We start from the raw sequence: 16,128 nt of genomic DNA on the forward strand, positions 1-16,128 counted from the left end.
CGACAGCTGTGGCATTGTCGGACTGTATCCGAACAGGACAACCCTGCAGTTGTTAAGACCAGACTCTTGAGGGCCAGATGAATTGCCCGAATCTCCAGAATGTTGATGGGCAGGAGCTTTTCGGCTCTGGACCATGTCCCCTGGGCAGATGCCTCTTCCAGAACTGCCCCCCAGCCTAGAAGGCTGGCGTCTGTGGTTTAAATTTTCCAGGTAACCAGAGTAAAGAATCTTCCTTTTGATAGATTTTGGGGGAGCAACCATCAATTGAGGCTCTGGCGAACCTTTGGAGATAAGATCATTGGAAGGTCCAAGGCCTGAACATCTTTGTTCCAAGCGAACAGAATTCTGCCCTGCAATGGCCTTGAGTGAAACTGGGTGTAAGGGACAGCCTCGAATAAGGCTACCATCTTTCCTAATAATTTAAATTCAAAGACGGATGGAAGGCCTTCTTTTTGCCTTCATCACTCGGACCAAGTCTCCTATAGCTTTTACCTTTGGCTTGGGTAGTAATACCCTGCTTTGGAACGTGTCTATAATCATGCCCAAATATTCCAGCCTTTTTTCAGGCTGCAAGAATGAGGACCCAGCCTAGGTACTCTAAATACTCCACTTTTCTGCGCACATTGTGGTCTAAGCGTGTAGCGGACTGATCCAAGAGCAACAGATCGTCCAGATAGGCTGTTACTGTTCTGCCCCGTGCCCTCAGCCTTGCCAGGGGCGGGGCTAGTATTTTCACACTCAAGGTGCAGTAAACAGACCGAAATGGAGGGCCACAAACTGAAAGTGGCGCTGATCTACCGCAAACCTTAGAAATCTTTGGCGAGTGGGGAAATTGGCACACGTAGATATGCATCTCTGATGTCTATTGATGCCAGAAATTCTCCTCCCTGGGGGGTGGAGACAACTGAACGGACAGGAGCGGATGTTCAGAAACTGATTCAGGTTTTTCAGATCTAGAATAGGTCTGACATCCCTGTTTGGTTTTGAAACCGTGAAAAGGTTTGAGTAGAACCCTGAGACCTGATCTTCTGTGGCCAACTATGATTACCCCTTGGGACAACAGGCATTTCGTGGCCAAAAACAAATGCCTTATTTTTTTCTGGATCTTTGGCAATTCTAGATCTCAGAAAACAGGGTGGCGGAAGTTCTCTGAATTCCAGCTTGTAGCCTGACGACAACATGGAAATGACCCACTTCTCCTGAACTTCTTCCAGCCAGGCGTTTGCAAATTACAGCAGCCCTCCCCCCACTCAGGCGAGGGAAGTTTTGGGGTTCTGTTTGGAAGATTTTGAACCCCAAGTCCTTTTCTGCCCTTGGGCTTGGCTCTGGGCTTTTTCACTAGTATTAGACTGGGGAGGCCATCGCCACTGCCTGGAAAATTAGGTTCCAGGGGCTGGGAAAAGAGAACACTAAAGGACGTTTACTCTTCTTTTTTTACCGGCAACAGTAGACTTGCCTCCGGTAATCTTTTGGATATATTTATCCAAATCATCAAACAAGCGTCCACCACAAAAGGGGGACGCCACCAAGTATCTTTTTGCAAGAAACCTTGGGTTCCCAATGTTTCAACCAAAGGGACCTGTGCATGTGTACCAGCAGGAGATTCAAGCGGGATGCTTGCTGAACAGAGTCCATAATCGCATCAACCGTAAAACACAGGGCCTTAGGAAGGTCCTCAAACCTCAATCTCCTCTGTAGGAAGGAGGTTAACCATCTGCTTCATTTGTTCCTTGAGGAACCGACTTATACCAAATCGCTGCAACTGCAGGTTGTACTACAGCACCGGCCATAGAGGAGGAGGCTTTCAATAAAGATTCCAGCAGGTCATGCTTTTGTTTGCACAAGAAATAGCTGCATCTATATCAGGTACCCCCCATTTCTTAGTGAAACCTTGCTCTATAGGATAAAGGAGGGAAAACTCACCCAGATAGTTTATCTGGGTGAACCCAGTCAGTTTATCTGGGTGAACCCAGTCATCATACATCAGTTTATCCAGCAAGGTATGAACTGAAAAGGAGCATGCAGCTGTGGGGATTTCCGAGATCAAGGAGGAAACGGAGGACATAGAAGCTTCAACAGGAGGCAATTTGTAAGTGGCACGCACCATCTCTGCATAATATTGCACCTGCATCTTTAGCGACTGAGAGGTAGAAGGGAACTTCTCCTCATCCTCAGACTGCACCTGATCCTCATCTCCAGAAAGGGATTTTTCACCCTCAGAATGCTCATTTGATAAGAGAGCCAGAGCAGATGAAGGGGATCTATCCCGTTTTCTGCCACCTTTTAAGGAGGTTGCGATTATAGCAGCAATCCTTCCTTCTAAGCCATCCAAAGCAACTTTTGAAGTGTCCTCAGTGACGTATACAGGAGCTGCCATTGGAGAAGCTGCAAAACCAGACAGGGGCACATGGTCATCCTGTGAGGCTGCTACCAGACTGACAGATGGGGAAAGTAAACTGCAGGCATGTTTAGAATCCTTAGCCATAAGCAGGGATCTCTTAGTGCATCTTTTACTAGCCCTTGTACTTCTTCTGTGAGACATAGTCCTGAACTGCAAAGCAGAGGTACAACAAAACGCAATCACTGTTGTGTCTTAAAATACACAATATTAGCTCACTGCACAACCTAATGACGAGTAGGAGTCTTAGGTTTGCTTGGTTCAAGCCACAGGAATGCTTAGAGCCCACAGCTCTGTGTCCATGCCGCTTACAGAAGGCTCTGGCATGCTGGGCTTTTAAAACAAGCCTCTTGGCGCCTGCGCACAGGTGTGCCGTGCACGAGCAGCCACAGCCCTGCTCCTCTCCCCCTACCTATGGGACAGTCAAAGCGTACGTGCCGACCATCATGGCGGCGGAAGGGGCGAAATATGAAGGAGAACAGACCACTAGGGGCTACAAGGGACCCCTGTTACGCGTTGTGGCAGAGCCTGCCGCGGAGTTGGTGATTGTTGTTTTTAATTTGACCGACTTCACTGAGCGTGTTCCTGGGTGGCTTTGTAAGAATACACCAGGTATGTAACTTACAGCTCTAGTGGTGAAAACCAGGTAAGACATCCTACTCACAGAAGAGAACATTTAAAAAAAAAAAAAAAATCTTCCTTACCTTATCCCCACAGCAGGAAAACTGCTGAAAATAGCAGATCCAGCCCTCACCCATCACGGCGGGTAATATTGTGTCAACCCTTAGGTTCACCATGGGTTCCCACTTAGAGGAACCGCATACCTGGACATGTAGAAGACTCTGCCAGTAACTTTTCATGCCACAGTTGCATTAGTACACCAAAGCCTTTTATTCCAGAGCCAAGACCTCCGCAGAGAGACATTATAGGTAAACCTTGTTCCTTCTTTACACAAGGCCCGGGTACCACCTATCTTAGGCTTTTGATATCGGCCCGAGGCATGGATTCGTTTATAGTTCATAGGCGTCCGCAGAAAACCATCAAAAGAGCTTTTTCTTAGCACATGTTCAACATGGCCAACCACCTTAGACACTGGCAAGAAAACTGAGATGCTCTCCATTTGGAAGGGGTTATATAGGGGAGGAATTCAATTCTAATTGGGTTTTCCAGTGTCCAATCACCTGTGGCGACTACAAACCCCATTAAGTAATTAAGGCTCTGTGTCCCGTGATGTATGAGCAAGAAATTGTGTTTTTTATTTTTTTTTAATGGTCACTATTTTGTTTATAGCGCAAAAAATAAAAACCGCAGAGGTGATCAAATACCACCAAAAGAAAGCTCTATTTGTGTGTGTGTGGGGGGGGGGGGGACAGAAATTTTGTTTGGGTACAACATCGAATGACCGCGCAATTATCAGTTAAAGCGATGTAGTGTGGTATCACAAAAAATAGCCTGGTCATTGAGCAGCCAAATCTTCCGGGGCTGAAGTGGTTAACATGCACATAGATGCGTATGCATGTAAATGACTGAATTTAATATTTTGTTTTATGGTTCTGTACTCGTCGCTGTATTACTGATCTTTGTACAGCTGTGTGCATGGTATCATAGACAACAATGCATCTATTTTCAGGTCAGTACAAATCGTGGCTTTTTTTACTCCCATGTGCCTCCTGTGTGCCAAGGAGGGTAATACTACAGCTGTATGTGAAAACAAAAAGGGAAAAAAAACGCACAAAGACTATATGCAATAAGAATATACAATACAATTTTATAAAAGATTAAAAAGTATAATCCAGGCACATCTGGTGACATGGACAGTAACATCACTGGAGTAGTGTCTCCAGCCGTTAGAAGGTGGCATCAAGTCAGTCCGAGAGCCCTAGCTAGGGGCAGGTACTGTGAAAAGTCTTGTGTGTAATGTAGCAAGCTACTGCTCGAGTATAGGGAGTGCTAAACTTAGAAGTGGTAGCCAGTCCACAGCACAGTCGATCAAACTTTCATCTGACGTCACCAGTTGGACAACGCACAGGGGACACGTTTTGAGGAATTTTTCTTCACTAGCCTCAATTAGGCTGTAAAAGGTCCAGTTCACTTTTAGTCTATTCACATTGTTGTCATTTATCTTCATAACACACTAACAAACCAAAGCTTACTAGTGGGAAGAGCTATTCTGAGCTGGCCACAGTGGTTTTGTTGGTCAGTGTCCAATGCTCCAACAGGCAGCAATACAACCAAAAGGTGAACAATTTCCGGTGTCCTTTAAGCCAGCCATATATGGATTGAAATGTAACCAGTTCAGCAGGAACAGGCCAAATTTTTATCCATGTATGTGCAGGCTGCTTGTACAAGCATCGATTTACTGTTGACATCTTTAAAACCAGCCTGTCGGATTTCCCCCACTCGATCAGCCTGGCAGGCAGTGGCGTACCAAGGGAGGTTCGGGGGGGGGGGGGGGGTGGCATTCCACCCCGGGTGACACACATTGGGGAGAGGCCTAACCTGGCTCTATATACCACCCTAACAGTATACTATCCTAACGTCACTTGACATAAGTTGCCTGCCTGCCTGGGGGGGTTGGGGGAAGGGGGGCTGCCAGATATAGGATCTGCCCCGGGTGCCAAATGCTCTAGGTATACCCCCGACTGCAGGCTATAGCCGGAAGCACTGATTAGTTTAGTGTATTTTGACAGCAGGGAAAATTCCCCCATCGAGTGTGTGGATGGGTGAATTCTTGCTTTCATTCAATTTGCTGGTTAAACGAAAAAAAAAAAAAAAAAAAAGGAAGAAGACTACAGGCTTTTCTAAAGAACAAGAATGACATTTCACTGTTTTAGGATTACAACTTCACAGAAATGCTGATCAACTAAATATATATTTAATTGGCTGTCTACATGCATTGATTTACAGAATAATCCTGTAACTATCAGGTGAGAAAAGCTTGGCACCAACAAGGAAAGCTGATTCAATATTACATACCTGTCTGAGTAGCTGTGAGACCACCTTTATTTGCTGCCCACGTGATAACAGGTAATTGAGAGGTACACCTGTCACACGAGCCATTTCCATGTAATTTATGACACACATGAGCTTCTCCATAAGACGAAGTGGTAAATAGGCATCCTTCAGGCAGTACACAGCCAGCCTTCTCCTTGTTTGTTCATTCCCATTCTACAAAAATTATAAACAGAAAACATGTTAAAAATTAGTCTCTCTCTCTACACACACACATGTTATATATGTTTTAAAAACCAAAGTAAAATCGGTCATTGGTCTGCAACACAGACCATGGCATGTGTCCAGCGTCGGACTCTTAATAAAAAAAAAACACACACACTGTATGGTCTTGGCCACCTTGCTGCAGCTCAGTTTCAGGGTCTTGGCAGTCTTATATCCTATGCCATCTTTATGTATAGCAACAATTCTTTTTTTCAGATCCTCAGAGTTCTTTGCCATGAGGTGCCATGTTGCACTTCAAGTCACCAGTATGAGAGAGTAATAAACTCCAAATTTAACACACCTGCTCCCCATTCACACCCCATTGCACCAACACGTTACATGACACCGGGCAGGGAAAATGGCTAACTGGGCCCAATTTGGAAATTTTCACTTAGGGGTGCACTTAGTTTGGTTGCCAGCGGTTTACACATTAATGGCTGTGTGTTGAGTTATTTTGAGGGGATAGAAAATTTACACTGTTATACAAGATGTACACCCACTACTTTACATTGCAAAAGAGTGTCATTTCTTCAGTGTTGTCACATGAAAACCTATAATAAAATATTTTCAAAAATGTGTGGGATACTGTATATATTAAACTTACTGGGGAGGGGGAATAGATGTATGCAGAAAAGCAAATCTTTTTTTCTTGTTCATCATGGGACACAGAGCCCGAGTTAATTACTTCGTGGGCTAGTCACCACAGGTGCAAAAAAAATATATAAAGTAAGGACTCTCGCGCCTCCAAGTGAACTAAAGTGTCAATTCTACAATGCTGAATGTGAATATAAACAACTGCAGCTCAATCTATGTGTATATATTGAATACTAAATGTGAAAAATCAAGTGCAAGCTGATGCTAAAAGATATATAATTAAAATAAAATAAAAAAAATGAACGGCATAAATAAACAAATCTATAATTAAATTCTTTTTTTTTTTTTTTTTTTTTTTTTTTAAGAATTTTTTTCTTATAGTAAACACTGTGCTTTCAATCTTATACAAAAATATAAATTAAAATACATTTAGTTGCATTTCCATAAAACCTCATTTTTATTATCAACCTTTGTAGCCTTTGTGTAGAGTATCCATTTTTCTTTTTCCCTTCTTCCCCTCCGCTCCCTTCCCCTCCTCTCTCACCCCTTCTCCCCCCCCCCTACCCTCCACCCCCTACCCTCCCCCTCACCTTTTTGTGCCCTATTGTGTCTAACTTCCATTTTTCCCTCTTCCCCCCCCCCCAGGCTCCTCTAGGGTCTAATGCATATGCTTTTTCTCCTTTAAATTATACTTTTTTACTACTTTCCCCCCTCTTTACCCCACTAAGCTCCCTATCTCCGGAGTCCATCTATTACCAGTTGTGGTAACGCAAGACTAGCATCCTCCAGCCATGGTTGCCAAATAAATTCTAATTTACTTGTTTCCTCCCTACAACCATATGACACTCTTTCTTAGTAGGGAGTTTACATATTGGATCCACTGCCTCCCTGTAGGTACCCCCAGTCAATTTGTTTAAACCATTTATTTGTGATCCATATGGGTGAATTATGGAAGACGTAGAGAAGCTGTGGCGCCCATACCATTTTTATTACATTTGCCCGTCCTGCCACGGACAATGGAAGCTTACACCAACTATTGCATTTCTCCTTCTGTCTATCCAGCCGAGGGCCCATATTCAACCGAAGATACTCGGCCGGGTCTGGAGATACCACCACTCCCAGATACTTAAAACTATTAGTTATCATAATCTGTTCTGCTCCAACTGGCAGGGATTCCCTTAGCTTGTCTATGGGCATCAAGGTTGATTTCGACCAGTTGATGACAAAACCCGAAAAGCTACCAAAGTCCCCTATTATCCCCATCACAGCCCGCAACGAATCAGCCGAGTCACCTAAATAGATAAGCGCTTCATCCGCGTACGATATTTTATCTTCCCTCTGGCCCCTACAGAACCCCACCACCTCTGTGGCTGTGCGGATCCGGATGGCCAGTGGCTCGAGCGCTAGTGCGAACAGCAATGGGGACAACGGACACCCCTGTCGGGTCCCTCTATATAGATCAAATACAGGCAAATGTTTATTATTAATGCGAAGTCTGGTTCTGGGTTTAGAGTTCCCCTTCCCCTCCTGGTTTCTATATGGTCATTCCATCTTGGCCCCCATAATTTTTGGGGGTGACCTCTTGTGGTGTTGAGCGGGGTGTTTCACAGTATGTGGACAGCTGTTTTTTGGGATGGAAGCTATCCTTATTAGACCGCCTGATGCTGCCGCTTGGACTGCAGCACATCATTGAGACACATCATCAAGGTAAAGGAATTAATAATTAAAAATTTAAAATTAAAAAATATATTCAATATACTTTTGTTTGCAATGTTGCACACAAATTTGTTTAATTTTTTGCTTTCATTGCATCCTTTTGCACACTGCTCCTCTAGCCAAAGGGCTTTTTGTAAAACCAACAATGTACCTCTTATTACCTAAATTATGATCATGAGATGTCTAACCATTATATGTTCCTTTCCAGCCACACAAACTCTCTGAAGAAGACCTCCAAAAGGTCGAAACGTTCGTTAGATTGTTTTTACTACAATGCACATTTTTGACTGTATAAACATTGTTTGTGTACTGCTTCTTATACATTTATGTAAACGCTGTTTGTGTACTTGATACAACTCATGCTCCATCCATTTATGCTACCCAATTTTTGTCCACTTTTGTCCAACTTTTAACATGTGAATAAATACAACTTTTTTATTACATGGTATTACCTCTCTCCATTTGAGCTGCATAATAACCCGATTTGGGAAAATTCTTTTCATCATTTTTATCGGGGTGAGCAGCCACATTCTCTCCACCATAGTGTCCTGTCTCTTTTCTAGCTATTTTTGGGTGGTTAAACACCCGTTCCCTCCATTTTGACACTGTGGAGATAAAGCATGAGTTGTACGGTACTGACTGAATAGCGGTGATTTTTTTGGAGCTTGCAATATTAGTTTATAAATTCTTTTTCATTCTACCTATCTCCTTCTTCTCCTTAAAATGAGTCAATATCAGGGCAACGAGTGGGTCAATCTTATGCAGGGATATGAATCCTCCTTTGAACAAGTTGACCAAGTAGAAACTCAAATTTCTTCTCTTATGAATAAGCTGCAGAGGGTCCTGGAGAAAAAATGCTCACTCCACTGGCACATTAAAACCTTTGATAGATACATCAAAGAAAAAATTAACCCGTTGGTTTAAGAGTGCAAATTTTTCCTAATACGGATTTAATTAGTAGCACATGCAAAGCGGAATGGGAAAACAATTTAAAACTATGTTCAGAAGAAATGATGGCAATTTTGTCTCGTGAATATTCCAGACAAATCGCCTCACTAGACGTAGAAATTGGCAATTTGGAAAACCAATTATCACTTCATATCCAAAATGCTTTGTTGGTGGAATTGAGCACTAATCTCCGAGACCATTTGGCAGCTTACAATAGAAACATCCTACAAGAAAAAGAACTTAAATTTTGGCGTGACAAATTTGCTTTCTCGGAAGATAAGGCATACAAATGGAATGCCCAACCCAAAAAACGTTATAACAAATGGGACCAACAGGGCACAACTGGCACCTCCAAGTCCAATAATTCTCAAGCCCCCTCACAGGGTCAAACTCAACCCCCGACTCAGAAAAGTCGAGGAAAAAAGAAATGTTACTTTTCCAACCGAGGCTCAAAAAAAGGCTCATCTGATAACACAAATCATACCATCAAGGAGTACCTTAGATGATGGCAATAAGGATCCTTCTGATCCCCTGCCATCTAAAAAACAAACAACAATACCAACCACTGACGAACTGGATCTGAATACATCAGGTCCTAGTGGCATACTCAATGGCACAACAACATTATTAACAGTATCAAAAGTCCAAAAATCTTTAAACCCCTTACGGGGCCCCCGGCTCTCCCCCACTAACCAGAAGTGGGAGGGGCCTGGACCCCTTTGTGGTACGGATGCCCTCCAACACTCAAATGTAATTAACCTGTCGTCACACATTTTGACAAACGCGGAAATTCAGGTACTTTCCCGAGGTTTAACATTCTGTCCGGAGGAGAACTTTAATCTTTTTGAGGTTATCACTGATGTACACCTATTTGCCAGGAAACTTCTGCTCAAATTAATACACTCTAAAGTGGAAACCTGTTCAGATATTATGGACGGGTCGGATCTGAGTATGCAGGAGTTTAAAGCTCTCCGGGATCTAACCCATCTTTATGAAGAAAGCAATTTTATTGATCTAATTGACCAACTTGACTTGGACACCTTACTCGAGGAGGTGGACAAGTCCAGTGTCAATCCACCTATTACTTTCAAGAAACCATCTCATACATGCCCTCCTTTAAACACCAATGCTAATATATCTACTTTTGTAAAACAGACCATTAGGGATCTTACCAAACTACCCCTTTACAAACTAAAGCCGAGGAACCTGTCCTCCAGCGAAAATGAGGCATTGTCCGCTCTTGCGGACAATGCCTCATTTATAGTCAAACCCTCAGTCAAAGGGGGTAACATTGTCCTCATGGACAATTGTGATTATATCACCATGTGTGAAACCACTTTGGCCAATACTAATTGGTACAAACAGATTTCTGTCTTGTCTATTCGCCAATATCTGGCTAATTTTTACACACTTGTGGATAAGGCCTTTGCAGACCATATAATTTCAGGATATATGTTTGATTTCATCCTTACAAAACACCCCAAGATTGCAACTTTTTACTGTCTTCCAAAAATTCAAACAAAAAAATCCCCCGCCGGGAAGACCGATAGTCTCCGGCAATGGGTCTATATCTGAAAATTTAAGTCGTGTGGTGGACAGTTATTTACAACCTTATGTCATACTATTACCCTCTTATGTAAAGGATACGATCCACCTTTTACAGATTACTGATGAGGTTTTTGTCTCTGAGGACTCTATTTTGGTTGCCATTGATGTCGAGGCACTGTACAGCAGTATACCCCATGATTTGGGGATTGATGCTGTACGCCAGTGCCTGACTCATGGCCACCTCCATGATCATACGCTTGATGAATTTCTAGTAAATTCTCTCCAATATATATTGCAACACAATTGTTTTTCTTTCAACCGCTCCCACTACCTCCAGGTGCAAGGCGTAGCGATGGGGACATGTTGTGCCCCATCCTACGCCAATCTGTACCTGGGGGAGTGGGAGCGGCTACTCCCATATGACCAGACTCTCGTCGAATATCTGAGCCACATCAAGATGTGGCAAAGATATATCGACGACATTCTGGTCATATGGGAAGGCCCTGAGGCCCTACTTTTGCAATTTTTTGACCATCTAAATTGCAATAAATATAATCTAACTTTTACAATGACACATGACAGAAACAGTATCACTTTTTTGGATGTGAGACTTTACATCGACGCCAGTCGACATCTTTGCAGCACGTTGTTTCGCAAAAAAACAGCGGGAAATACGGTGCTTCACGCTGAGAGTTCCCACCCGCTCCCCTTAAAAAATTCTATACCCTTTGGGCAATACTTGCGACTGCGTCGCAACTGCTCGAACAATGCACTCTTCTTTGAAGAAGCTGGCAAGCTTCAGGCTCAACTCCTCTGTCGAGGTTACAGCCGGAAGTGTCTACGAAAGGCGTTTAACAAAGTCCATCTCCTCCCTAGACACACTCTCCTATACAAAATGAAGCCTTTGCCCAAGTCAGATACAGATATCACTCAAATCATTTTACGATTTTCACGTCAACATAAACTTATCCAACAAATTTTCTCCAAAAATTGGACCATCCTCACCGATGATCCAAAAATCAAGGCTTTGATTGCAGACCATCCCTCTGTTACCTTTAAACGTGCCAGTTCGATCAAGGATCGTCTGGTACAAAGTGAATACAGGGATGCTGTCAAAAAGACTAAACATTGCCCCATTCTGGGCACGTTCCCTTGTGGCCATTGCTCACATTGCCCACTCATCAAAAAGGCGAAGACCTTTCGACTCCCAAATGGTGATATTTTTAAACCCTTACATTTTTCCAACTGTCAAACTCAGGGCATTGTCTACCTTATGGAATGCGAATGCGGTGCTTTCTATGTCGGTAAGACAAAACAGGAGTTCTGGCGAAGGATAGCCAAACATACCTATAGCATGCAAATAGGCAACTTCCATCTCCCCATTGGGAGACATGCAGTCTTTCAACATAATTATACAGTACCAAAGGTTACCTTTACTGCTCTCTACAGAATCCATATTCCTGATAGAGGCGGAGATTGGAACAAAACCCTGCTGCAACATGAGCAGCGATGGATTTTTCGATTGCAGGCTATATGAAGTCTGGTTCTGGGTTTAGAGTAAAGCACCTTTACCCATTCTATGAACTTACTCCCCAGTCCAAATCTTGCCAGGATCTCTAGGAGGTAGGGCCACTCCACACTATCGAACGCCTTTGCAGTCTCCAGCGACAGAATGGCCCTACCTCCCGGACTGTCCACCTGCACCTGTATATTCATATACAGTACAATCGCCTGATATTATCCGCCGTAGAGCGATTGGGTATAAAACTGGACTGGTCCGGATGGATCAGTTTATCTATTACCCATGATAACCTCGTGGCCAGAATTTTAGCCAGGAGCTTAACATCAGCATTCAATAAGGAAATCAGACGATAAGAGTCCAACAGGAGCATATCTTTTCCCGGCTTTAATAATACTGGGCCAGATTCACGAATAATTACGGCGGCATAACGTATCCCCTTTACGTTACGCCGCCGCAAGTTTTCGTCGGAAGTGCTTGACTCACAAAGCACTTACGTACAGCCGTACGCCTGTCGGATCTTAGCCAAAAGCCGTTGTATCTTTGTTTGTGAAGATACGACGCGGCAAATTTGAAAGTACGCCGGAGTATCAGCAGATACTCCGGCGTACTTTTTCTGTGAATCTGGCCCACTATAATTATCGCCTCCTGAATACTATCTGGCAGAGTACCCATTTCAGCTGCCTCCTGCAAGGCCTGTAACAAAGGTGGCAAAGGGATCGCCCAGTAATGGTATAACATCCAGTCCTGGGGATTTATGAAGTGAGGCCCCATCCAGGGCTCCCTTCAGCTCAATCAGGGTAATGGGTGAATTCAGCATTTCCCTATCTACCTCCGATAGCTGTGGAAACGAGCAGGTTTCTAAAAACAAAGCCATATCCAGTGGACTATAACTGGCTTTAGAGGAGTATAAATCCTTATGAAATTTTTGAAAGTCCTTTAAGATGTCATCCCCAAGAGTATGCATCTCCCCAGTTTTGGCCTTTATTGCGAGAATATTAGACGATTCCCGTTGCTCCCTAGCTATAAGGGCGAGAAGCCGGCCTGTATTTTCCCCCTCCTCAAAATAATTTTGCTGTTGGAAAGATCTACTCTTCTCTGCTGCAGACAGCAGAACAGAGTTATACAAGGATAGTGCCTCTATCCAGGAGTCATGTTCAGCTTGAGAGGATCTGCTACCAATGCTTGTTCTCTAGCCTTCAATTTGTCCTGTACCTTGTTCTCCCATTCCCTGGAACGAATTTTAATACCAGATATTTCTTTAATAAGGCATCTCCTCAAGAAATGCCTTTAACACTTATCCCACACCATCCCTGGACTGGCGGATCCTTTATTAAAATATAAAAACTCCCGTACTGCCTCTCCTATTCCATTCGATGGAGGAAACGAGGTCAGCCAGTATGGGTTCACTTTCTACAACGGACGGTCCGAGGTAATCAAGACATCGAGCTGAACCCAAAATGGTGAGTGGTCTGATATTAAGCGTGGGTCATAAGCCGAGTCCTCTACCCACTGCATTAACACCTACATTTCCCAGACCTAAATCTATCCGGAAGAGACCCCCATGTGGAATGGCATGAGTAGCATCTATCATCTACATCAAGCATGCAGCACTACCAAATTGCTACGAGAGTACAGTATCCTGATATGCAAACAAAGAAAGTTCCTGATTAAGTGCATTGAGTTTTGTCTCAAGTATAACTATTTCTGGCACGATCAAACACACTTTAAGCAAATCACAGGAATCGCAATGGGAGCAAAGTTTGCCCCCAGTGTGGCAAATGCATTCATGGCACAGTGGGAAGAAGGGGCAGTATACTCCGATATGCCAATGGAGCCAACACTGTACAAAAAGGTACATCGATGACGTACTCATCATTTGGAATGGCAGTAGGGACTCCTTGGAAAAAATCCTCACAAAATTAAACCACAACGATAAGAATATTACATTAACGTGGAATATTAGTAACCAATGTGTTAATTTCTTAGATTTGGATATTAAATTAATGGATAATAAGTTGGTAACCAAGACACACTTCAAGAACATCGACACTAACAGTTATTTATCCATGAAGAGCTGCCATCACAAATCTTGGTTATTCAATATTCCAAAAGGACAACTTACAAGAATAAAGAGGAATTGCACACATGAAAACGATTTCAAACTACAACCCACATTCATTGGGAATAGATTCAAAGACAAAGGTTACACCAGGGCTCGAAAAATCCTGGTCGCCATGGCGACTAGAAATAGCGTCCTGGCGACTTGGCTTGGAAGGTGGGCAAAAAATGTTGTTTTTTTTTGTGAAGTCCCCAGCTCTTCCTTGTGTGAGCTGGCGCCCTCTGGTGGTGGCCGTTGGTATTACAAGTTAAGCATTACAAGTTAAACAGCCATTCTAATGTCATTTTTCACTGCCATCTTCTTCCCTCTAATTAGAACCCCCAAACATTATATATATTTTTTATCCTAACACCCTAGAGAATAAAATGGCGATCGTTGCAATACTTTCTGTCACGCCGTATTTGCGCAGCGGTCTTACAAGCGCACTTTTTTGGGAAAAAATTACACTTTTTTTAATTAAAAAATAAGAAAACAGTAAAGTAATCCCCATTTTTTTTATTATGATGAAAGATAATGTTACGCTGAGTAAATTCATACCCAACATGTCACGCTTCAAAATTGCATCCGCTCGTGGAATGCCGACAAACTTTTACCCTTTAAAATCTTCATAGGCGACGTTTAAAAAAATCTACAGGTTGCATGTTTTTAGTTACAGAGGAGGTCTAGGGCTAGAATTATTGCTCTCGCTCTACCAATCGCCACGATACCTCACATGTGTGGTTTGAACACCGTGTACATATGCGGGCGCTGCTCACGTATGTGTTCGCTTCTGCGCGCAAGCTCGTCGGGACGGGGTGCGTTTTCTGGCTCCTAACTTTTTTAGCTGGCTCCTAGATTCCAAGCAAATTTGTCAAACCCTGGGTTACACAGATGAGTTTATCCAGAAACAGATTGAAGATGTATCGAAGATGGATAGGAAAACAATGCTACAAGGATCCAAGATGAACCAACATAATCTAGAGGCACCAATGATAGTCTTAGACTATAATATACAACATCGTGAGGTTGAAAAAGTTATAAGAAAACACTGGCACATCCTTAAAAGTGACAGACACCTACAAAGTGTCTTACCAGATAAACCCAACATAGTCTATAGAAGAGCCCCGACATTAAGAGACTTAGTGGTAAAGAATGTAGTAGAACCTCCACCCAAAAGTGGATACAACTTTTTTCAAGTAAAGGGTTTGTGCCATACAAATATTGCTATGCATGTAGACATGCAAAAAGACCAAAAAACTAAAAACAGGACAACTCTATACAATTAAAGATTTTATTAGTTGCCGTACAGAAGGAGTAGTATATGTACTACAGTGCACTTGCAACTTACAGTACGTAGGCAGAAATAAAAGACCTCTAATGGTCAGAATTAGGGAACATATTCAAAATATCAAAAAGGGTTTCCCAAAATACAAAGTAAGCAAGCACTTTGCCCAATTCCATTACAAAGGCCCCACAAATGTATCTTTCTGGGCAATAGAAAAATATAAGAAACCATGGCGAGGGGCACACATGATTAGATCTATCAGCCAGAAAGAATCTAGGTGGATCCACAGTTTGCAGACATTGGTACCTGATGGAATAGCGTAGAATTTGATCTTAACTGTTTAAGCAATTTTTAAATTTATTATGTTTTATGTATGTTTTTTAAACATATTTTAATGTATCTTTTTTTATTATATACGCCATTCGTTTTATTAAGATGCCCAGCTGATTGCTTTGTTAGTTATGAGCTGGAGTTATACCCAGTAACCGCCGAGTGCAATCTGATGGAGATATCCCTGATTACGGAATGTCACAGCAGATACGAACATGACGTGGTGTAACATGTAAGGCCCGGAACTACCCAAAAAGGCCGGAAGTGACGTGGAACGCAAACTTAGCCATCAGTGTTTGGGGTCCATGATCTTTTCATTTTCTTTAAGAATTTACTTTTTTCTTTATTAAACCCTTTACTATATACACTTCACCATGGGAAGCCTTTTTTTCTGTTTATGATCACATCCTCATGTTGAGAGACACATCAGTGGCCACTACACGCACCTTTGGAACCTAGCTTGGGATTTTCTT

The 16,128-nt window shown here is 42.8% G+C and overlaps 1 protein-coding gene across 2 annotated transcripts in view; it reads right to left on the reverse strand.

The window, feature by feature from the left end:
- POLD1 (DNA polymerase delta 1, catalytic subunit) overlaps positions 1-16,128 on the reverse strand; it is a 320,901-nt gene that overhangs the window by 196,393 nt on the left and 108,380 nt on the right. For both annotated transcript variants that reach the window (XM_040327564.1, XM_040327565.1), the window contains exon 13: positions 5,375-5,566. In XM_040327564.1, coding sequence (XP_040183498.1) covers positions 5,375-5,566 — 192 coding nt within the window. The remainder of the gene's footprint in view (positions 1-5,374; positions 5,567-16,128) is intronic.

The sequence above is a fragment of the Rana temporaria genome, chromosome 10, assembly GCF_905171775.1.
Source record: "Rana temporaria chromosome 10, aRanTem1.1, whole genome shotgun sequence".
In the NCBI taxonomy this organism is placed as follows: domain Eukaryota; kingdom Metazoa; phylum Chordata; class Amphibia; order Anura; family Ranidae; genus Rana; species Rana temporaria.